The sequence below is a fragment of the Artemia sp. Qi Xiang Cuo genome, chromosome 19 (assembly GCF_049724085.1).
Source record: "Artemia sp. Qi Xiang Cuo chromosome 19, ASM4972408v1, whole genome shotgun sequence".
In the NCBI taxonomy this organism is placed as follows: Eukaryota; Metazoa; Arthropoda; class Branchiopoda; order Anostraca; family Artemiidae; genus Artemia; species Artemia sp. Qi Xiang Cuo.
The window spans coordinates 34,148,506-34,172,885 of NC_142812.1; the positions used below are offsets into that span (position 1 = coordinate 34,148,506).

Genomic DNA, 24,380 nt, shown 5'->3' on the forward strand with positions numbered 1-24,380 from the left:
CTTTTGGCGGTTTTCAGATGCTGAGAGAAAAAGTTAAATTGTCTGTAGCTTTTTGTATAATTATAGATGATGTACGGAACCTGATTTGATCGAGACTATTCTTTCAAACCTTTTTTTTCTTGGGAAAGCTGATGGACATGGGGGCCCAACTAAAGTACTCAAAAAGGGTGAGCCTGCATAAATCTTAGTAGAGGAGAAAACGTTTTCCAGGAGAGTTTTGTTGTCACCGAGTGTTGTAACGTGGCATACCCTTTTCTGTGTTTTTACAGAAGGGATGAAGGGACGGGTCTGACCACCTTACCATTTCTGCCAAACTTTGGACTTAAGGATGGGGGGGGGGAGATACTTTACGGCATTGTCGAACATGCATATTATTCTTCATGTTGAAGTAATTATGTCTAGAGCCAAAGTGCATTTCATTTAACTGATACAGTGAAGGCCTGTTTTATTAAGGAAGAATCAATCCGATTCATTCCTCACTTTCTGAATTTTATTAAGGAATATTATTAGCTTTAGTGAATTAAAAAGGAATAGGCAAACTTTTCTTGCTTTATTGAAGAATAACTCCTTCCCTACCCAGCCAAGATAAGTACTAAATGTTTGGGTACTGTTTTACTTAATGGTACACACCGCTATAGACTCTATAGCAATTTAGCATGGAGACCCGTAAAGCGGGTAATTGCTATGTAAATTGATCGCAAAGCAGCGTGGTTTCTTATTGAAATTACAATATTTAAACCGTTGTTTTTTAGGGTTTAGGGGGGATGGTACCTAGGTTAGGTTACGTATTTAATATATGCTATGCTTTACCCCCACCCTCCTAATGTGCAAACATATAGCCCAATTTTGTTTCATAAACCATTATAACCGGGTATCTGTCTCTCCCGTTTGACTAGTTTCCTCGAGAGAGTCTATAGCGGTTTGTACCATTAAGTAAAACAGTACCAATTTTTGTCTGTATAATACACCTTTTATACAATGCATGACATTACAATACGACCATGTATCTTTTTTGTTCGTTAAATGCATCTGAATGTGCCGTCATTCACATGAAAAATGTGTTTTTTTTTTCAAAATTTGGGCTCTAGAATATTGCCAACCAAAGGGTGTATGTCCCGGACATAACCCACCAAAACATTACCATGTCCCGCTGGTGGGGCCTGTGCCCCACATTAGGAATCATGGGTCTAAATAGAACGGCCAATGCTGTTTTGGAAACAATGCACGACAATGAACATGATCGTTTTCAGTACTAGCTGACATTCTAAATGACACAAATATGTGAGCAAAATTTGCATAAATGAATCAGCTTTCGATGGTAATTCCAAATATATTAAATTGACCAAGTCTAAGATTATCCTTCGAAACACAGAAGCTGATGAAAACTTTATGGTTCTGGGAAGGGGGCAAAATAGCCTATGAAAGAAGATACTACGTTTCCCTAGCTCCGAAAACGGATCCGACCTTTATGACAATTGAATTATCAATTTCAACAGGGCCGAGGATCTGCAGAGAGGTTTGATCTATCTACCATGATACTAAGTTTCTTTTTTTTCTCATTTGTTTGTATGGGCCTAGTTGTTTGTTTTTGTTTTTCAGGGGTTGCAACCCCTGCGACCCGACGCAGCGTAAAATATCAGGAGAGCGCTTATTTGAAAGTAAATCGATAGTTCTAGTGCTGTTTTTGCGTAACAAAAGAACTTACAACAAAACAAAGTGCCATTTTCGTCAATTGTGTGCCTATGAAATGGCAATTTTGGCCTAAATAAGGCTAGGAAGTTATCGAGGGAAAACTTGGAGGTAGCCAATAGGCTTGAACATCGAAATGTGTTTATCAGGCCTTCAAGAGTCAGGCGACTTACTGAAGAACTTTGCCAAATTCATTCATAAACATATAGGCAGTCCTTACAACCATAAATAAACTAAATAAGCTTTTTTTTTCAAAGGAAAGCAGGGAGCAACTTTGAAACTTAAATGAAACTTTAATTTCTTGTATATGAGGAAGGCTGGCACACCTCTCAAACTGCTTTTTGTCATACTAAGCTTTGACCTGGAGCTTTCCTGAAAGCGCTTTAGAATATCACAAATATAGCCAGTAATTGCAAGTGCTTTAATTACTGCTTGTTTTTTTAAGCATTTAAACTAAAACTTGTGTTGCTAAAAAATAAACATAACTAAGTTAGTCCTTTCATTCTCGGAGCGTGGTAATAAAGAGATAACGCTTTATTACAGTGCTTTTGTCTTAGCGCACTTGATGCTGAAGCACTGAAATTAAAAAGTCTAACTTTAGCGTAAAATGGTTACTATGTAAAAGTATTTTTTAAATGAATTATAGTTAGAAAATTCTTGGGACAATTTCGTTCTCCTGGAATGCCCCCAGCCACACCACGTCTGCTCAGGTAAACATATAATAAGAGAGGGCCTGTTACCGCTTCAGCACCTATATTGCATAAAAATGAAAATCTCACAATTCTGATTAATGCTGATGAGTAGGGCATCTAAAAAGGGGTAGGATGGGGGACAGATTGGCCTTCGATTACTTTCCAGCATATTCCTTAGTATGCCCCCAAAGTTTTCAACCTAGTATCCTCATTCGTTCCTGAGATGTTGCCGATGCGCTCTTTTGACAACAAAAATGCACATAGTGCATTTTATTTTTTTCAACACCCCCTCCAATATATACTGAGGCAAGTAGAAATAATTGCAGTCACAAGTAGTCACAGCCCCAGTTGCAAGTAGCCACAGTCTCCAGCATTCGCAATCGCAGTCGCAAGTATATCGTAGTTGAAGTCATAAGTAGTCAAAGTTGCAAATTGTTGTAGTTGCAAGTAGTTGTAGTCGTAAACACAAGTAGTCGCAGTTGCAGTCCCATAAGTAGTAGTAGAAGTGACAATAAAAGTTTCAAGTTAATATAGTCTCTCTTTAAACGAGCATCTGTATATATATATATATATATATATATATATATATATATATATATATATATATATATATATATATATATATATATATATATATATATATATATATATATATATATATATATATATATATATATATATATATATATATATATATATATATATATATGCTTGAAAACAGTTCCATTTTTTGTTGTTTTTGTTAAGCTTGGTACCTTGGGATTTTCTGGCCTGAAAAAACGATCTCTATAGGTCTCGAGTTTGAAAAAAGTTGTTTGGACACACATGATCAAACATGCCCCCCTATGCCAAATAAAAGTTTATGTACAAGCAATAGGCATCTAGCATAATTTACAGTTAACATAATTTACAGTAGCCTTGCCCCAGAGTTTCCGCGGGGGTCGTGACATTACTAGAGGCATAGTTGTAGGACTTTTGGAGTATTTTGAACTAAATGGCTGTCTCAAATTTTGATCGGATGTCTTTGGGGGCTTAGGAGGAAAGGACAGCTAAAAAGATCATGGGACGGGGTTGCCCTTTTATCACTTTTAATTCCTAAAGGGGCAGTAGAACTTTCAATTTCCAGTCGAATGAGTTCACTCCGAAGTTCCTACGACAATTTCTTCCATACGAAGTACTCGAAAAAAAATATATATTGAAGCCATATCGCTCTTTTTACGCAGCACTATTGCGCTGCCTATGATTAACAATTTTGTTATCCTGTGACATTTTAGCCGTTCTTCATTTAACTTTCTTTCTGAGAGGATTTATCGGTTTCTTTCTGAACTACGAGCGACGTTGCGTTGGCGCTATATCTGCTAACTAAGGATTTTTGCTCCGAAAACGGATTCCAATTCCGTACTTTGCGAGGATTGTTCTTATTAAATCTGTTGAAATTAAAAAAAAACACACACACAAAAACACACACACACAAATAAACCGTTGTACTAATCTTAGGAGAAAGGAGAATTTGAAGTTTGTTGATACATGCTGCTCTTTTCTTCTTAAATAACAAGTACAAATAGTGACTCAGAAGCAATGATTTTTTCATTCAAGTGTTGTAAGTTTATTTTCTTTTTTCGTAGAAATTATTTATCTGAGCCAGGGATTCACATATTATATTTTGCAGTTTAATCCTATAACACTGTTTTAAAAGAAGAGCTTAATTACGTTAATTTAGCAAGTTCAAAGTTTGACCATAGCAATATCAGTCTAACATATTGCAGAAAGTTCTTAGTGAATAAAACTATTCAATAATTGTGCTGAGTTTATCAGAATGATTCATGTTTTCTATTAAACTAATCTACGCAACCGGCAGTTTATCACGGAACAGTTAAGACTGAGAACCAAACAAAGCTTTTTTAATACCAAGTCGTTTATAACGTATATAGGCATATCATCTATTGTTTTTCTTTTACCTCACTGCGTGAGAATCCGTGGGTTTAGATCCTTAATAGGCTAAATTGAGCAAAAAAAAAGCTTTTTCATACTATCACTCTTGTTTATTATCTTAGTTGTTTATGGTCCTCTTCTTTGTTCGTAATACTGTTCGTTAAGGAAGTTATTTTACTTTATGCTTTGTTTTATGTGGAGGAACATCGATTATAAAAAAGGCCAGCAAGAATAATAAGCATAATTACAGAAGTTGGGGGAGTCCAGTCCATACCTAGCATATTTGAACCCCCCTCCTCCCCCTATAAAAATGCATTTTGTTACTTGATGACCAAAACAGAAATATAGAGGGTATATCTTATAGTTGAGTCCAAGGGCGTATCCGGGATTTTTGTTTGCGGGGAGGGTTACAAAAAAATCTTGAAAACGCTTAAACAATTTGTTTGTATTCATTTTTGTTACGTTTTTACGAGTCGAACAAACATTTCGGGGATAGGTTTTTAAACCCAGTACTCCCCTGGATATAGCCTTGGTTAAGCACCTCCCCATTGGATTGAACCCCAAACCAAAATACTAGTATGGTTTGACCAAAAAATCCTAGTAAAACCCCAAACCCAGGTATGGTCCTGGCGTATTTAAAACAAGTGATTCAAACAAACAATCAATCTAATTACTGAGGATTGGGTTTTTATAGTTATTGGATTTTGACCCAGCCCAAATACGAGTATCAATCTTTGATTTATAAGTTCTCACAAAACAACTTGTAGATTTAACTTATCTTCTAAAAATATCAGGAAACGTCTCTAAAATATATTTCAATACAATAGGAAAATCAAGAAAGCGCAAAAAAAACGTTCAGGGTCTGGTTTTGTCATAGGACGTCTTTGAGAAGGTCGAATTCAGCCTCTCGAACTTAAAGTGAACTTAAGTTGTTAAAGATGACATCAAATACATGGTTTATGATATACTATGGTTTAGCAACATTTTATCATGTGCATAGTCCTTCTCAATTAGTTTCTTCTCCTGCCTCTTTGTTTCTTAGTTTAAAATTACAAAAACAAAGAAATAAAATATTGTTTGTTTCCTCAGTATTAATAAGGGGTCGTTGTGGTTTAACTGTTTTTCCAAAAAAGTCCAAATAAGGAACTAAACTAGATATCATTTCCTGTTCATTATATTGGCGCTCAACTAACAAAATTTTATGTCTTTATTAAGCAAACTATGTTTTTGGCAATCGTTGCCTAGTGCAGGGAGTTTCAAATTAGTGGAACTAGACAAAATGAACACAGGCCCAAATCTCAACGTTTACAATATGTAAGGAAAAATGTATAAATCACTCATACAACTGATTTAGCTTGGACAGAAAGTCAGATTGAACACTCACGCTGGTGGGGCCTTAAAACCCGTACTTCTCTCACAAAGTATTGAAATATTTATGGGTTTTCCCTACAATTACATTTTCCATGTAATTTGCCTATTTTTGTGTTATTTAGAAGTTGTGCCCTATCCCAAAATAAATTCCTTGTTCAGTGTCTGGTTCAGACTAATTCACTAATTTAAATGAATAGGGTGATATCTTATATGTTACTATTTTTGAAAATACTTATTTATAATTGATATATGCATGCTTTCTTTATTGTCCTCCTATAGGCTAAGAGTTTGAAAAAGGTATATACCTTGACTAGGCTTAACGACAAAGAAGTGTCTTTGCCGCTAAGCCTAAGATTGTACCTAAGTAAGATTAGGCTTATATATGCTCTGTATTGGCCCGGGTTATAGTGATTCTTAAACTGTAACATTGTGACCAGTTTTTGGGACTATGTGAGGGAAATAACAGACTTGGGATAAGCGCTCTGCTCAAACTCACTGAGCTAAGACCTTTGATCCCTTTGAGTGGTTCGTCATTCCTTAGGATGTAGGGCTATTGGATTTCAGGCCTGTTTCTGTACACCCTCTTCTCCGAGTAGCCCCCCAAAAATTTGAGTAATACCTTTACTGGGCCTGGAGTACTTCGCCCATATGAGCTGTGTGGGCTACTGCTGGAGACGCAACACTATCGCAATTTCGAACTGGTAACTGCAGTATTGTATTCGATATTGTTCAGGCACCGCTTTCTCGTTAGATATCTATCAAAACGTCATTTAAGCTGAAAAAAGTAGCGTGTTTATTTCTTACTATGTCATGTCATATTAGACCGTGAAGATGAGGTGAAGACAGGGTAGGCAACACACATTCTCTAACAGAAATCTCAGACGCCCCTCGATTCTGACTTAGTTGACTTAAGGCTCCTGCCACGTTGGGGGCGGCGTAGAGAGCGTCGCAACTCTGCGCCTCCAGGCTGACCGGTCTGCTGCCATCAGTGGGGCCTCGTCGACAGCAATGTTAGCTATCTCAAGGAATTTGTTAAGGCTATCCTTCCACCTTGTCTGAGGTCTGCCCCTCGGGTGAGACCAGCCATGAGCATTAGTGTCAAAATTGTAGACTATTCGGGCTGGGGTTGTCGTCGGCATACGCAGGAGGTGTCCGAACCATCTGAGAGTACGGTGCGCTATTTGGACGGAGAATGGCACTTGGGAGGTGAGTGCGAGCAACCTTGCGTTGCTTGAAAAATCGTCCCATCGAAGTCCATCAATCCGATGGAGCTGTTTCGTCTGGCAGACGTATATCATTCTTGATTTGAGAGGCCAGGTTTCCGCTGAATAGAGGAGGACCGAGCTTACGGATGCATTATAAATTCGTATCTTCGTGCGCCTAGATATATGCGGCATTCTCCAGAGATTGTGGAGCCTTCCGACGATAGACGAGGCTTTTGTAACTCGGCTGCACGCCTCTTCCTCTATTGAGCCGTCATTAGACAGCACGGGGCCAAGATAAGTGAAGTCCTTTACAACTTCAACAGGAGTTCCGCAAACAGTTATGTTCTCAGGGGGCAAGACTGGGCTTGGGGGCTCAATTGCCATTATCTTCGTCTTAAGCCAGTTTATTTTCAGCCCCACTTTTGTTGCCTCTTCCTACAGGACTTCCAGAGCGTCAGTCAACTGGTCGATCGAGTCAGAAACGAGACCAAGATCATCTGCTAAGTCAGTGTCCGTCAGAATGCGATCTCCAAACTGCAGAACAAAGGGCAGGTGATTTGTTGTTCGTGTCATGACATGGTCTATCACGCAATTGAACAGTTCCGGGGCGGCGGCACACCCTTGTCGTACACCGGTTTTGATGCCGAATGTCTTGCTCCGTTTGCCATTGACTTGGACGCAACCCACGGTCTCTTCGTAAAGCTTTTCAAACAACTTGCAGTATTTGTCTGGTAGACCAGTTGATCGAAGTATCAGCCAGAGCGAGTTACGATCCACACAGTCAAACGCAGCCTTGAAGTCCACAAAGGCTACATATGCTTTCCTCCTGAATTCCTTTGTCTTCTCAATTAACTGGCACATGGTAAAGATTTGTTCGACAGTTGATCTCCCGGGCATAAACCCCGCCTGCTGGACTCTCCTCTTTCTTCTGAGAATACTCGTGCATCTATCCAGCAGGGTCATAGCAAAGAGCTTTCCAGGCACTGAAAGTAGCGTTATGCCTCTGTAGTTCGAACAGATGCTCTTGCTCCCCTTTCTCTTCCATAAGGGCAGGGTTATACCAGCTCGCCAGTCCTTCGCGATCCATTCTGTACGCCAAACCACAGAAAACAGTATATGAAGCCAAAGTAGCATTGCCGGTCCGGCATACTTCAGGAGCTCAGCAGATATTCCACATACACCTGCCGCTTTGTTGTTCTTCACACGTTTTACTGCTGTGTAGATTTCTGATGACGTGAAAGAAGTTTCTGTGTCACTTGTCAGCAGTTCATGGGTGATGGCGGCTAGGCTGATGAGTTCCTGGTCAGTCTGCACAACAGCTTCGGCGTTGAGGAGGCCCGAAAGGTGGTCTTTCTATCGACTGACCTGGGCAGCTTCGTTACTGAGCGGCTGGCCATCCACAAAGACAAAAAATGCAACCTAGGGGGCTATGTTGCCTTTTAAATCACAGAGATGCTTATAGAGACTGCCAATGTCACCTTTCTTGGCTGCACCGTCTAGCTCATGTGCCTTCATTTCCACAAACAGCTTCTTGTCTCGCTGTATCAGTTTGTTGCGGACACCATTACGGCTTCTATAGGTTGGCACGTCACCGAGTACCCTCGCCTTGCGTCTCTGCTCTATGACGTCAAGCGTATCCGACTGAATCCACGCTTTATTAGCACGCTTTTTCCGTCCAACATTTGCTGTCGCTGATTTCAGGTCATTCTTTTTTAACGAGAGCCGTGCGTTTTCACAACTTTCAAATGGTAGGAGTGCGTCGAAGCGGTTCGAGACATCAATGGCATATTTCGACCGTATCTTCTGATCACAGAGGCGAGTGAGATCGATCTTGACTTGTCTTGGTTCTGAGTGATGGGCTTTGAGTCTTAGTCGCATGTTAGCGACGACGAGGCGATGGTCAGTGTTGCCAGTCTCGGCTGCCCTATACGTCCTGCAGTTACTGATCGAAGACCTCCATCTCTGTGACACGATGACATAGTTGATAATTTTTTCGGTATGGCCGTTGGTGCAATACCATTTATATGTGTGAATGTCCTTTCTTGCAAACATGATATTCGTAATCACAAGGTTGTGCATGCTGCAGAGTTGTAGAAGTTTAGACCATTGTCATTTAGGGAATCCGGAGTAACTGGTCCAATGACTTGTCGCCATAAGCTGTGGCTGTCACTCACAGTTGCATTAAGGTCACCCAGGAGAATGACAATATCGTGCGGGGATATCTTAGACAATTCATACGTCAGGGCAGAGTAGAAAGTGTCCTTTGTTTTGGTGTCGGCTTCATTTCTCGGGGAATAACTAACAAGGACTGTCATTTTTCCTTGCTTATGATGGAGTCGAGCATTAGCGATTCTATCCGAGACAGGAGTGAATGACAGTAGACACTTCTTGGATTTGTCATCAAGAACTAGCCCGACTCTGTTTCTTCTGGTGGTGTGTCTGGCCAGACCAGAGAAGGCGGTATCCCTCACCTATGCTATCATTTCCGTTCCCGACTAGGTGGGTTTCTGTTATTCCAGCAATAGAGATGCGGAATCTCTTCAGTTCCATCGCCAGAAGCGTCTTAGCTCCGGGAAAATTTAATGACAATACACTCCAGGTGGCAATTTGGAGGCCACCTTGGTCAAGAAGATTCAAACGCTGGGGATTTCTCAGTCCAGGGGCAAGCAAGGGTCGTGATGGGATAAAAGAAGGTTGGTCATCCGAGGCAGTTACTAAGCTATTCGTTGCAATGGGTCTCGGGTGGAGGGTTGCAAGCCCAACCGACCCTAGGCCTAGATTCTGATTAGAGCCAGGATTTACCTGGATACTGAGAATCCTGGGGTGGGCTCCTCCCACCTCATGAGGTTGAGGCCACCCTGATCGGAGCGTTTAGTTAGGGGAAACGCCGTATCCAGAGGTACGTGGTCAGCAGACATGGTCTGCATCATTCCGGACGAGCTCCATTCACCTCACCTCGTTCACCTCGTTCACCCATTCATCTCGATTCTGGGAGGTCAATAAATTGTCATACTGTATTCTGCCAGCAAAGGGGACGCCCTTTGCTGCCCTGGTAAGGCTTATATACCCGGCCGCTTTCTCTTTGTAGAATACTGGCACGAAGGTTAAATTAGTAGCCAAAGTTGAGACAATTTGACCATATGATCTATATACTGCTGGACCCGTAACACCGTGGCGACTTTTAACTGCTGGCCGTAGCATGTATTCAATAATGTCGAGGAACCGCTCTCTCGTTTGTAGAGGTTAAGACAAACTTGGAAGTTCAAGCTGCAAGAAATCTCGTCCGTATGAGACGAACATCATGTAATCCAGTTTAAAATGGGATTCTTTATCTTAGATGTCACGTTGTTTGGCATTATATTTTTGGGGCTTGGGTTGTGAGCACTGTCTAGGATATTTAATTCCCTATACAAATTTTTATGTAATTAAAATGTTGTCATGTGACAGCCAGCCCAAGTCTTATATTCACAACTGGCTTTCATTGACACTTTAAAAAACTTAGGATTTTTTAAATGGATCTTATTAACATTGGATAACTAAATCTACATCAAGAAGAACTGTTCTTTATGACAGACATTATCACACAACCCGTCATCTTTACACGGTCTTTTGAAATATGGCCTCAAAAGTATACAGTGAGTATCCATTTCATGTTAAATGGCAAACAGTTCCTTCTTTGTAAGTTGGTTTTGCTTATGTGTCGAAAATGTATTTAACATAAGATTCAAATATGCCTGAAGTGTAAGATGAAGGCAATAAGATATGTTCTTTGACATTCGAATATCTTAATTATTAACTGAGTGCTCATAATCTTTTTTTCACCTGCTAACATTGGGTTTGGCAGAGGTTGCCAATTTCCCTTATTCTTTAATTAATTAATTAAAAAAATAAAGTTAAAAAAAAGCGATTCTCAAACAAATGTAAAACGTAACTTCAAAGCCAATAACGAACAAACATAAAGCCATCTTAAGTCAAATTGAGCAGAAATTACTATGGTTGACATGGTTGCTCGCCGGGGGGGAGGGCATTCCCCCGGAAATCGGGGACTATATAGTAATTATGAGGAAACCAAAGAAATGAGAGCACAGAAGGGAAAAACCATGGAAAAATGTGTGTTGGCCTATGGTTGGCTGCCTGCTAATAGTTTTGACCCTTACAAGGGGTAATACGAGTTCTGCTTTTTGACTAAATGACCCCTTTTCAGTTTTCCATGAATGTTTTTTCTAAATGATTTGGTTTGAGTTTAAAAAATCGAATCCTTTATAGTAATGAATGGTAAGTAAATAGTGATCAATAGCGAAAGCAGAATAACCTAAATATTGATCACATTAGATCAAAGAATCAGCTTTTTATTCCAAAGATGTATTTGCTTCGAGATTGAAATTAAACATCCCACGTTATTTGTACATGAGAAAGTTTTCATAGTTATAGAAAAAGAAGGAAAGCAGCTTAAAAAGGAGACAATCACTATAAAAATACACCGTCAAATTGAGCTTGCCTGAGCACCCAAGAGCCGGTATCTGAAGCCACTATAATAAAAAATGCTTAAAATTGTATTTCCCCTAGAACGGACGCGTTTTTTGTGTTTTATTATTATTTTATTTATTTTCATTTTACCAGAAGTGAGTGTACTGATCTAGTTGCATACTTTGATAAAGCTTTAATGTTTTACAGTTGTAAAGTATAAAGCCGTCAATCGGTTTTTGTATTCAACATTAAATTAAGAACATCAGTATTACTCAGGAATGTTCAACCCTTACAAGCTTTCTCAATAACGCTCAGCACTAGGGATTTGATTTGATTTCCATAATCTTGGTTTCAATACTTTACAAAGTATATAGTTAGAAAGCCTTAAGTATATCGCTGTTTGATGACCAAGTTCACAAATATGGATAATGTTCAATAATATCCTTCCAGCGCATGAACATTACCCAATAGAACTGAATGTTAGGAGTTCTTATTTTATTTTTCATAAGTAGGCTATTGTTTTGTGTATTTTCTTGTCACTTTTGCTACTTTACTTTTTTATTTTTATATACTTTTACTTTGATTGACACACTTTTTTCATTACATTTCGAAAAATGTTTGTCTCAAAACCTTATACCCGTCAAAAACCAGAAGAAAGCATTGGAATATCGAGAGTCTTTTCTGCGTAAGCATAAGCATCGTGTTCATAAAACTATAAAAAAGATTTTTCAATTAAAAGTAAGGAGCAACTTCAAAAGGTACTTATGTATTATACCAAACATACTCAAGAAGTGAAGTTATGTTAATCATAATGAAATTTACCAAAACATGATGAAAATATAATACTTTAGTTTATAAGATAATATAGTTTGGGCTATATATTTGCACATTAGGGAGGGAGGGTGAAGGGTGTTCGTTAAGTAACCCAACCTAACATTACCAAGTGTACAAATATATAGCCTAAACTATACAAGTTCAGTGCATTTTGTCACCCGCCATTTGTCTTTGTAGCTATGAAACCGGTTTTCTCAGATCTCACATGTAGCAAACTTCTCGACTGTGTTTGGTATAATACATAACTACCCTTTAAAATTTAAAACGAACTGATATGATTCTGTATATAAGGAGGACTGCCACCTTCTCAATTTCCCGCTCAAAATGCTAAAATTCTAAAGTGTTCAGTCCTTTGAAAAACCTTCTGTTTCCAATTCAATGGCCCTTGTGTTTCAGTAAATGTTCTTTAAAGATTGGGACAAAAAAACATGCTTTAGAGTAAAGCGCAAGAAGTTAAGATGGAGACAGCCCCTTTCATATAAAGAATGATTTCTGTTTATTTAAGGGCTTCAAAAGTTGAGAAAAAACTAGTTTTTTTTATAAATTCAACTTCTGACTGTATAATGTGGGGTAGCGGCTCCTTAAACCTCTGGATTGTTTCTGTTAAAATCTATGTATCAATAATTGTAAATTGTACCGCCCGACTTTTTCAGTTTTTCTGCTTAAGAAATAAAATGTTGGATTGCAGGTTGTAACAAAGTGCACCACGCTCACCTATTCTATTAAAATATTAATTTAAAAAACTTTTTCCACAAAATAAGTTTTTGAAAAAAAGTAAAGAACTCCATTAAAAAAAATGAGCAAAAATAAAATAAAATAATATACCAAGCGTGAAACTACCACAAATCAGCATCGATAAATAAAGTAAACCCAAAACGAACAGAAATTACAATAATTAACCTAGTCAAACTCAAAACGAGCAGAAATTAACATAAGTTGGGCGCAAAACCCCTATCCCTTCCCAAAGCCAGAACAAAATTTGCACTTTACTGAAAAAATATAAATGTTTTTACTTTTATAGCTTTAATAAATCAAATAATATTAACATTTTGATTACTAAATATCAGTATATGTATATTAAACTAACAATGCACATTCATTTGTATTTTTTTAGTAAAGTGCAAATTTTGTTCTGGCCTTGGGAAGGCATAGGGGTTTTGCGCCCAACTTATGTTAATTTCTGCTCGTTTTGAGTTTGACTCGGTTAATTATTGTAATTTCTGTTCGTTTTAGGTTTCGTTTATTTATCGATGCTAATTTGTGGTAGTTTCACACTTGGTAGATTATTTTATTTTATTTTTGCTCATTTTTTGTTTAATGGAGTTTTTTACTTTTCTTTGAAAAACTTGTTTTGTGGAAAAAGTTTTTTTAAATTAAATTCTCTTCGTTTTATATTGATATAGTCTTTTCAGGGAAAAAGAAAATAATACTTTAAATCTTTTCGTTTTTTTAAGACTTTATAGTTTGGCCTGCTATTTGTATGCTAGAGAAAAATTTTCTGCAATTTTTAACAACATACACCCTTTTTAAAATCTGGACACAAATAGTCCTGTTTAATTTAGTTTCATACCTCTTCTAGTTGACCTGAAATGAGAAACTTGATACCATTCGCAAAAAAAATCTGTTTACTTTCTTTGATAGCTTGGATACACTTACGCTATTTTGATTTGGTTAAATTTTAAAACCAGAAAAGGGAGGGTTGGCGTGGGAGGGTGTTAGTGGAAGGGGGATTAGTTGCCCTCAAATCACTTTCGACTATTAAAAAGGGCATCAGCCCTTTCTATTTTCAATCGAATGAGCCCTTTTCGAAGTTCCCACGACAACTCCTTCGATACGAAGTGCCCTGGTCTAAACAACAACAACAACAAATAATACATTATACCCACATCGATCTTTACTATAAAAATGTCAAGCTTTCCAATCACTTTCGACCATTAAAAAGGGCACTAGGCCTTTCGATTTCCGACCGAATGAGCCCTTTTGGAAACGACAACGCTTTCTATAAACACCTTATATACCCCAGGGCATAAATTACAACCTTTACCCTAAGGTCTGTTAGGGTGGTTGTCATCCTCTAAGACCGAATTTCCAGAACTTTCAACTACGTTAAACAACATGGCTATCTCAAAATTTTGATTGGATGTGTTTTGGGATATGGTGGGCATGAGAGGGGTGCTAGTCGCCTTCCAATCACTTTCGACTATTAAAAAGGGCAAAAGCCACTCCAATTTTCAAATGAATGAGCGCTTTTTGAAGTTTCTATGACAACTTCTTCGATACGAAGTGCCCTGCTGTAAAGGAAAAAATTAATAAATAATACATTGTGCCAATAACGTTCTTATATGCCCCCACGGAATAGCATCAAACCCATGCCCTGAGGGTTGTGGGGGATTGTCCTCCTCTTTACTTAGTCCCGGTTTCTTGTCTCGTTCTCGAGTATCCTCGTTCTTTACTTAGGCAGCGCGATCGTGCTGCCTATGATTTATACAACAACTTTCTATATAAACCTTATATGCCCCCAGGACATAACTTAAAACCCTTGCACTGAGGGCTCTGAGGGAGCTATCATCCTAAAAGACCTAATTTCCAGAACGTTCAACTACGTCGATAAAAATGGATATCTCAAAATTTTGATTGGATGTGTTTTGGAAAATGATGGGTGTGAGAGGGGCGTTAGTCGCTATCTAATCACTTTCAACTATTAAAAAAGGCACTAGCCCTTTCAATTTCCAATTGAATGATCCCTTTTGAAGTTTCTACGATAATGCTTTCAATAAAAATTTTATATGCCCCAGAGCACAACTTACAACCCTTGCCCTGAGGGCTGTGGGGGGAGGGGTTGTCATACTTAAAGAACTAATTTCCAAAACTTTCAACTACGTTGAATAAAATGCCTATCTAAAAATTTTGATTTGACGTGTTTAGGGCGAAGGTGGGCGTGAGATGGGTGTTAGTTGCCATCAAATCACTTTAGACTATTAAAAAGATTACTAGCCCTTTAAATTTAAAATCGAAAGAGTCATTGTTCAAGTTTCAATGACAAAGAGTTCAATAAAAACCTTATATGCCCCCAGGGCATAAATTGTAATCTTTGCCTTAAGGCTTGTGGGGGAGTTTCCTCCTCAAAAATATACTTTCTATCTGAAAATCAGCTACGCTGAACAAAATGGCTATCTCAAAATTTTGATTGGATATGTTTGGGGGAATGATGGGCGTGGGGGGGCTATTTGCCCTCAATCACTTTCGACTATTAAAAAGGCACTAGCCCTTTGAATTTCCAATCGAATGAGTCTTTTTTGAAGTTTCTACGACAACGCCTTCTATAAAAACCTTATATGCCCCTAGGGCATAACTTAAAACCCTTGCCCCGAGTGTTGTGGGGAGTGTCTTCCTCAAAAACATATTTTATATCTGGAAATCAACTACGCTGAACAAAATGGATCTCTCAAAATTTTGATTGGATGTGTTTTGGGAAATGATGAGCGTGGGGGGAGGGCTACTTACCCTACAATCACTTTCGACTATTAGAAAGGGCACTAGCCCTTTGAATTTCCAATCGAATGAGCCTTTTTTGAAGTTTCTACGACAACACTTTCTATAAAAACCTTATATGCCCCGAGGGCATAACTTAAAACCCTTGCCCCGAGGGTTGCGGGGGAGTATCCTCCTCAAAAACATATTTTGTATCTGGAAATCAACTATGCTGAACAAAATGGCTATCTCAAAATTTTGATTTGATGTATTTGGGGGAATGAGTGGCGTGGGGGGGAGCTAGTTGCCCTGCAGTCACTTTCGAATATTAAAAAGGGCACTAACCCTTTGAATTTCCAATTGAACGAGCCTGTTTTGAAGTTTCTACGACAACACCTTCTATAAAAACCTGATATTCCCCCAGGGCATAACTTAAAACCCTTGCCCTGAGGGTTTTGGGGGAGTGTCCTCCTCAAAAATATATTTTCTATCTGGAAATCAGCTATGCTAAACCAAATGGCTATCTCTAAATTTTAATTGGATGTGTTTGGGAGAAGGATGGGCGTGAGGGGGGCTAGTTGCCCTCCAATCACTTTCGACTGTTAAAAAGGGCACTAGAACTCTCAATTTCCAATCGAATGAGCCCCTTTTGAAGTTTCTACGACGACCCTTCTATATGAAGTGCCCTGCTCTAAAGGAAAAAAAAAATAATAAATAGTACATTGTGCCAACATCGTTCTTATATGCCCCCAGGTCATAGTTTACAACCCTGACCCCAAGGGCTGTGGGGGAGTTCCCTCCTTAAAAACATATTTTCTATCCGGAAACTAATTACTCATATCAAACTTGCTATCTCAAAATCTGGATTGGATGTGTTTTGAGAAATGATGGGCGTGGGGGGCTAGTTGCCCTCTAATCACTTTCGACTATTAAAAAGGGCACTAGCCACTCCAATTTCCAATCGAATGAGCCCTTTTTAAAGTTTCTACGACAACTCCTTCGATACTAAGTGCCCGGGTCGAGAAAAAAAACAAACATATTGTGCCCACATCGTTCTTTACTTAGGCAGCGCTAGAAAAATGGGTCACTTCTACAATTTGTAACCATTGCCCTCTTGGCTTCACGGGTATGTTACCCGTCCCCCTGGAGGGAAATTTTATGATCTTTTGAACACTCAGAGTAAAATTGCTGTCACACAATACTGATTCGATGCCATTGGGGTTTCCTGGGGTGAAAATTGCATAAGAGAGGGATGCTTGTCCTCCAATGAGTTTTGGCCTTTTTAAAAGGACACTAGAATTTACAATTCCCAGCCAAAGGAGCCTTCTACCAAGTTGCTCTCTATACGATCTCTTTCTTTCGAAGTGGCCGGGTAAAATGCCAGGGAATGCAAATTCTGAGAAGGCCAATCAATTTGCCATGATCTGAAACCCCCCTGAAAGTTTTGAGCCCCCCCCCCATCCGAAACACAAGGAAAAATTGTTGTTTTCTTTGCAGGCTTTTTTTCTAGTTCTTTTTTTCTGTCAGGCTAGCAGCTTACGGCAGGATTACAGGGATATGTTTAATTGCTCGTTCAAAAGCTACTGCCTCTTTCCATTTGCCTCTTATGGAGTTTGTCCATTTCTGGTGAGGAAATACTGGGAAGCAAAATAGGGCTTAGCAAAAACTAAAAAACGCATGTTTTGAAAAATCTGCCTTATGAAACAAATGCCATTTGTTTGTTTTTCATTTTATTAAAATATTTCAGTTTATTATGTATAAATTCTCAATGATACCGTTGACAACCTACCCTTTAGACTTTTAAGTTATTTGACAAAGTTGCGCATATCGTGTAGGAAAGTCTCTGGGAGGTAGGAAGTAAAACCTATATGTAATGCCCTATTTAAACAAAAACCATATCGAATTGTTCAGTTTTATCGTCTAAATTTAAACAAGGACCTTTGTGTGAGGTTTATTGTGTGCACTTAGAAAAACGAGCAAAAATTAATTTAAAAAAAAAAAGTTTTCCTCGTGGAAGTAAAGAGCGAAGCAGAAACTTGGAACGAATAGAAATTATTGCTTCGCAGATTATGCAAGATATGCAAAACTAACTCAAATAAACTGACTCGTGGCACTCCTGTAGAATTCTAAAATCTAGCGTTTTATTGAAAACTGAGCTTCTTGAGTTTTTAGAATATTAACATTATATGCTAAGAGTTATCGGTTCATGGTCTGTGAAAGACTATTGAGAGACTTATAGATTGGTCTTTTATTTTCTTAAGATTACTCATGGAATTTTTCTGCCCCCAAAAGACATCCTGTTTGTTTTTTTTTTTTTTTTTTTTTTTTTTTTCATTAAAGCACTAGTTTATACAATTCTAAAAGGTAATAGATCTTGTGTAATCTGCGAAGCATTACATTTTTTTTCGTTTTAATTCCCGACTTCGCTTTATTTTTGTAAGAAAACGTTTTTATCTTAAATTAATTTTGTAATAATGGTATAAGCAACCTTAAGTGGTTGTGTCTAGAATCTGATAGAACACAATTTTTGTGTATATATTTAGCAGCAGCATAACGGACAGGTCTTAACGTAAAGAAAATTATGGCTCCCATATGACAAAGCAAAAAAATGTTGAATCTTTGTAGTATATCAAAGCAAAAATGATAGGCCTTGAGTCCCTGCTGCTATTAACAAATGTTTTGTTGTCTAGTAATAGAATACATGAAACCTTATTTGTAGAAAAATGAGCAATTTATGTTTCATCATGTCATTATTTTTGAAGTAGTTTTGTATCATCTTTGCAAAATAATTAATGTTTCAGCAGTTAAGGACCAAACAATGATAGACCACTATGGCTTATTTTATAAAAGTAAAAAAATTAACCTGTTTGAGTTACTAAAGACTTTCCGATACTTATGCACTATGCGGCACCCACCGCTATATACTGTATAGGAAACCAGACATTGCGACCCGTCAAACGGGTATTTGCTATTGCAAAGCGTGGTTTCTTATCGAGTTTACAATATTTAAACGATTGTTTTTTGGGGGTTTCGGGGGGGGGGTACCTAGGTTAGGTTACGTATTTAATATATGCTCTGCTTTATCCCCCCCCCCCTCCTAATGTGCAAATATACAGACCAAATTTGTTTCTAAAACTATTTTATATTCATCCTATTTTATTTTATTTCATTAGTATTAACCAAACTTGACTTCTTTCGTGGGGCCAGTATAATGCATAAGTACCGACTTTCCTGTAAATGGTAATTCATCACGAGCTATTCAAAGTCATTAGGTTAACAACCACGAATCTAATGAAGAGCGAGTAAATAAAAAAAAAATGACACTGAAAGTTGTTTTGCTCAAAACGTCATCCACGTTTCACGTTTTTCTCAGTGGCTCAGGATTCAAAGAAATTATAAACAGGCAAGTCTGTTTTTTTGAGGGGAAGAGGAATTGCTTAAATATTAAAAACCAGTTAAAAGACCCTGCGTCAAGAGAAATAATCATAACAGGGATATTAGGATGGGTGCCTAGCCCTCTCCCCTCCCTCGACACGTTCCCAAGCTTTAGAAGACATTTTTGTGAAAAAGAAAAAAATTTGCCTCATTTTAGCAACATATTCCCCTTTTTGGCAAATAGTTGATTACTTTTATTCATATGAGTATGGCTTCTCTGGTCCCTAATGAAGGTTTTTCTTCTCTGGCTCTTCGTGAGGGTTTTGCTTCTATAGACCTTCCTCAAATAGTGTCTCTGGTGGGGCTTAAGGAGACTGGACAGTTTATGGAAGAGGATAAACTGAAATCACAGGTGGGCGAACGTGTTACATCAGTCTCATTCATGTAACACGTCAGTCTAGGTAGTCTCGACCATGAGCCCTAACAAAGTGGAGCTAGAACCACCAGTTTCAGATAACTGGACCAATGAGTCTCAAGTTCAAACCTTGAGTCTCATTGAATTCGCATTTCTTGGGAGTAAATAAATATGTTTTGCTTTTCTTTGTCAGTACCTTATGTTTTTTAACGGTGGCCTGCTTTCATATACAGAAAAAGTGCGGCTTTTACTAACTTTGGCCATAGATTTAGCCGTTTGGAACTTGCTCTAAAAAAAAAAATCAATACTTTATGTCAGGGAAGAATAATAATAAAACGTACTCAACGTCAAAAAAAACTTGGAACTATAAAACAGAACAAACCATGTGTTTTATAGAATGTTGTCATATTTATTGTTCAATACTTAGGTCTATCTACTTGACTCTTATAGCTTGTCATGGAACATGTGCTTCGTGCCACCTAACCCAGAACCATAGCCGCTCTGTGCGTTGTGATTCTTGCAAGGATAAAACAAGACTGATTCAGGGCCATCGGTGTGTTCGCCATTGTGAGAGTGGTTGGTTCCAGGATGGTGAGATTTGCAAAAAATGTCACGTGTCATGTGGCGAGTGCGTATACTCTGGGCCTAAAGGTTGTCAAAGCTGTCGTAGGGGACTCTACCTAACTCAATATGTAAGTACTATTCACTTTATCTAGGAAAGAATTTCTAAACAACCAATGAAGTTTAAAAACGAAAACACCCAAAACCTATTTTTCACCTCTTTTGCTCAAAATTTTTCGCTTGCAATTGAATCCTGCGGTTCAAGCCTTCTGTATTCTAAACGGAGCGTGCTTACTAAGAGGGTCATTACAGTAAGGAGTTTCGGACTTAGCCTCTACTTCTAGAAATGTCAATTAATAACATATTTGCGACATCCTGATCTTAAGATGCAACCAATGACGTCATCACTATTAGCGTTTATAACTGTCTTATTCTTTCACGTGTCAAACAATGGCGTCATTCTCCGAAGATTTTCTCCGAGTTACTTACCGCCTTTCCCGTGATTTTCGAATTTGCACGTGCTTTTAGATACGATTTATCCTTGAGCATGTTCCTTTTTTAAACAGTTCGTGGTAACGCACTTTAAGTAAAGGGCGACTGGGACCAATAGTAACCGAAACTAAAAAAGGAATTTTGACAACTATTAGTGTACCAAAAGAATTGGTTGTTACGCTGATTTTGATTATATAAAATTCATTCACTTTAATGCTACTACTCAAAAATTACGAGCCTGAGAAGCATTCCCTGATTTCCAAAAAAAAAAGAGAGAAACACCCCCAAAATTTCAAGTGATCCTAATGAAAAATAATAGTATAAAATTCAGCATATCACAAATCCTACTGTAGAGGTTTAAAGCTTTATATCTGCAAAAGTGGGGATTCTGTTTTTTTTTTTTTTTTTTTTTTTTTTTTTTTTTTTTTTTTTTTTTTTTTGTCCAAGAAGAAAGATTACGGAAGCATGTTTATTTAATTTTCTCCCCAAGGATGATCGTATCGAACTAATGGTCCTAGAAAATTGGAAGAGGGCTCATTCAAACAGAAATCAAAAATTCAAATGCCCTTTATAAGTTATCCAAAGGGATTGGAAAGGAACAATATACTTAAAAAAAATATTAATGCTTGCAACAGCCAGCTTCACTGGCTTTTTGGCAACTCCCTCCCGTCGCCTTGGTATTCAGAACTCACAAATGTAATGTCCCTGATGTTGCCTCTCTCCGCTCATTTCTTTCTTTACGGTTGGTAGTACGGGCCGCTACATTCACAAATGTGGTGTCGCTTTGCTTGTGCCTTCTGCCATCGTACGATTGCTATTTTCACATCAAATCCCTGATTTTTTCTGTGTATATTTTTTGAATTTGCATGCCCTATGCACATTCTTATGGTACCAAAATTTTCACATTTTTGCTTGATTAGTTTAGGCTATTTTTGAGTGGAAACATACACATACTTGATTTTATATAGACTAGCCAAAGATCTGGCAAAAACCCAGATTCTTCCGCTTTTCGTTGCTTCCTTCCTGCTTGCTCACGCCATCGGTTCTTGCGCGCTTGTTATCACGTCATATTTATGTCATGTTGTCTTGTTTTCAGCACAAACAATTCAATTTACGCTCGAAAATTACAAACACAAACTATAAATGAAGATAGATTTGCTCAGTCTTACAGTATTGAATATAGTTCAGAGGCTCAAAATCTTTTTTTTTTTTAATCTAGAATCATTCATTGTCAATTCAACGCAAAACGGTTGAATAAGTAAAGAGCGATGTGTCACCTGTAGTATTATTAGAGATATCTTCTCTGGATGCATGACACACGTGTCGTAATAGACACTCGTGATATCATGATGTCATGGGGATATCAAGATAGGATATACCCAAAAATAAATTTAGCTAACTCACACTTAACCATAGGAACAAGTTTCATTAAAAAAAAGAAAATTGGTGCATAATTATTGTTAAGTTAATATTGACAATTTAAAAATGTTTTAGAAGTTTAAAATGTCATGTAGATTTATTATTTACTTGACTTTTGAAAATGACGCAAATGAGAAGAAAAAGTATTACAATTAATATGAAGAAACGGTAATAAAATATTATAAAGCTATATTTCTCTTAGTAAGAAGCGATCATGCCTAGGATGAGTAATGGAGTATCTGCTGTTCGGATTCAAAAATCGTGTTCCGCTTCTTTTGAGCCAGAGGGAATTAAAGAAATTGACAGCGACCCTTATAGCCTCATTGGCGAGATTGGGGCTAATTTTGATGAAAGTGGCATGGATTTAGACGAAATCTGCTTGCTCACCGAAAAAGAAAAACGTCGATTTGATAGTCGCTTCTCTGTTACTGACCAGCAGCTTGGAAGTGGATCGTTTGGGAAAGTCTATCTTGGGGCGGATAAGTCTGGGGGTGGAAAAGTAGCCATTAAGAAAATAAAGAAATGCAAAATATACGATTCCACTGTGAACGAAAGAGGAAAAGTGGTTCCTATGGAAATTGAGATACTGATAAAAATCAAAGGCCTAGATGGGTTCGTTCAAATGTTTGACTTCTTTGAAATGGGTGATGAATTTTGGCTTGTCACGGAATTTTTTGAAAATGCGTTGGACATAAATAGTTTTATTAAGTGTCATCTGAGGCTTAGTGAAAAAGAGGCACTTTTCATCTTTAGACAAATTTGCATCTGTGTCCAAAGACTGTTTAATTGTAAAATTATCCACAGAGACATAAAGCCAGAAAATATTATTATCACATCCGAAGGAACCATAAAATTAATAGATTTTGGAAGTGCCACACATATTGACAGGGCTCTAGAGAATCTTGTTGCCACAACACTTTATTTACCGCCTGAGTTTTTACGCGAAGAAATATACAAACCTGAGGCTGTGGCGGTTTGGTCCTTGGGCTTAGTTTTGGCTGGCCTTCTCACTGGGAAAGATATCTTCGCAAAACTCGAATCACCATACGTGGTTAGTTATAAAGAAGCGTTAGAAGCGTTAGTTATGAAAAGCGTTAGAAGTTTTATAAAGAACATAACGCCCACCTTTTCGATACAAGTAAAAGACCTGCTAAGTAAGTGTTTGAACGAGGATCCAGATGAAAGAATTACACTGAGAGACATATTAAACCACATTTGTTTCAATGGTTTGAATTGATTTCTTTTTTCGCATACTTTTACAGTTGTGTTGCGTGAAACCAAAAGAGGTTTATCCTCTTTTCCAAATAATTAATTTAACAAAACTTTTTTGGAAAAAGGAATTTTTTAAAGAAAAGTAAAGAGACATGTTAAAACCTAAGTCAAGCAGAAATAAATTTCTATTATAATTCAAACTTAAAATGAACCAAGATTACTATCAATGAATAAACGAAACCCCAACGAACAGAAATTAAAAAAAAAATTAAACAGAATTAAAAAAAATAAAACACCAAGAACCCTTGGACATACATGTATCTTAATTCATCATTTTATTATTAAAAGAGCAATTTATGTTATATTTTGTTATAATTATCTCTTTAGCTAAATAAATGCATGGAAAGGTAATTTATTAAAAAGAGTTCTGTTTTGGCGCAGATATGCCACTTGGGTAAACTGGCAACACATTGTGTCTTTTGATTTACCTTGGCAGCTTGATTACCGGCAGCTTGTAGTGCAAAAACGTTTAGGTTGCCCGGAAATAAAGCATATTTAGCTCTATACCCCAAATAATGTGTAGTCTCCACCACCTCCCGTCCTTCTTTTCGTATGCTTACAGAAAGTTTCGACTTCCTCCCCTGAACCGTTTCTGAGATACTACAGATATTGTATTTTGATAACCTGCATGCACTTGGACTCTTTTGATTTACCTCTACCCTCTACCTCAAGTCGTAGTTCAATGTTCACTTGATCTTCCCCTTAACATTCCCTGAAAGTACCAACTTCATACCCCAAGCTGATCTCGATGTATTGGACATACACCATTTTGATAACCTTGCACTGTATTAACCTTGCTGCTTTACTGTGCATAGACTATAGGAGTTTAAAGTGCAAAAACTGTTTGTGAATCAGAGACACAAATTTTCTAACCCTTTGCTCCTAATCTAAAATAAAATTTGATGGTTTTTGCCTCCCCCTCCTATCCTTTCCCAAACAGTACCTGAAAGTTTTGACTTCATCTCCTAAGCCGTTCCCAAAATATGGTACATATGGTATTTCGATGATATGGATGCGTATAGTGTCTTTTGATTTAACTAACAAAAATCAATATTTAAGATCGACTTTTCTGTCTTCCCCACTCCCGTTCCTGAAATTTCCAATTTCATACCCAGGCTGTTTTCGAGCTGTTGCAGATACGCCATATTGACAACATGGCAACACATATTGACATTTTATTTACTT

The 24,380-nt window shown here is 37.7% G+C and overlaps 2 protein-coding genes across 2 annotated transcripts in view; both read left to right on the plus strand.

The window, feature by feature from the left end:
* LOC148940766 (uncharacterized) overlaps nt 1-24,380 on the plus strand; it is an 86,732-nt gene that overhangs the window by 21,646 nt on the left and 40,706 nt on the right. The window contains exon 4 of the mRNA XM_089105069.1: nt 19,902-20,143. Within this exon, the coding sequence (XP_088961195.1) occupies nt 19,902-20,143 (242 nt within the window). The remainder of the gene's footprint in view (nt 1-19,901; nt 20,144-24,380) is intronic.
* LOC148940767 (serine/threonine-protein kinase pim-1-like) lies at nt 22,138-23,160 on the plus strand. The gene has a single exon (XM_089105335.1). The coding sequence runs from the start codon at nt 22,138-22,140 to the stop codon at nt 23,158-23,160; it is 1,023 nt and encodes a 340-aa protein (XP_088961461.1).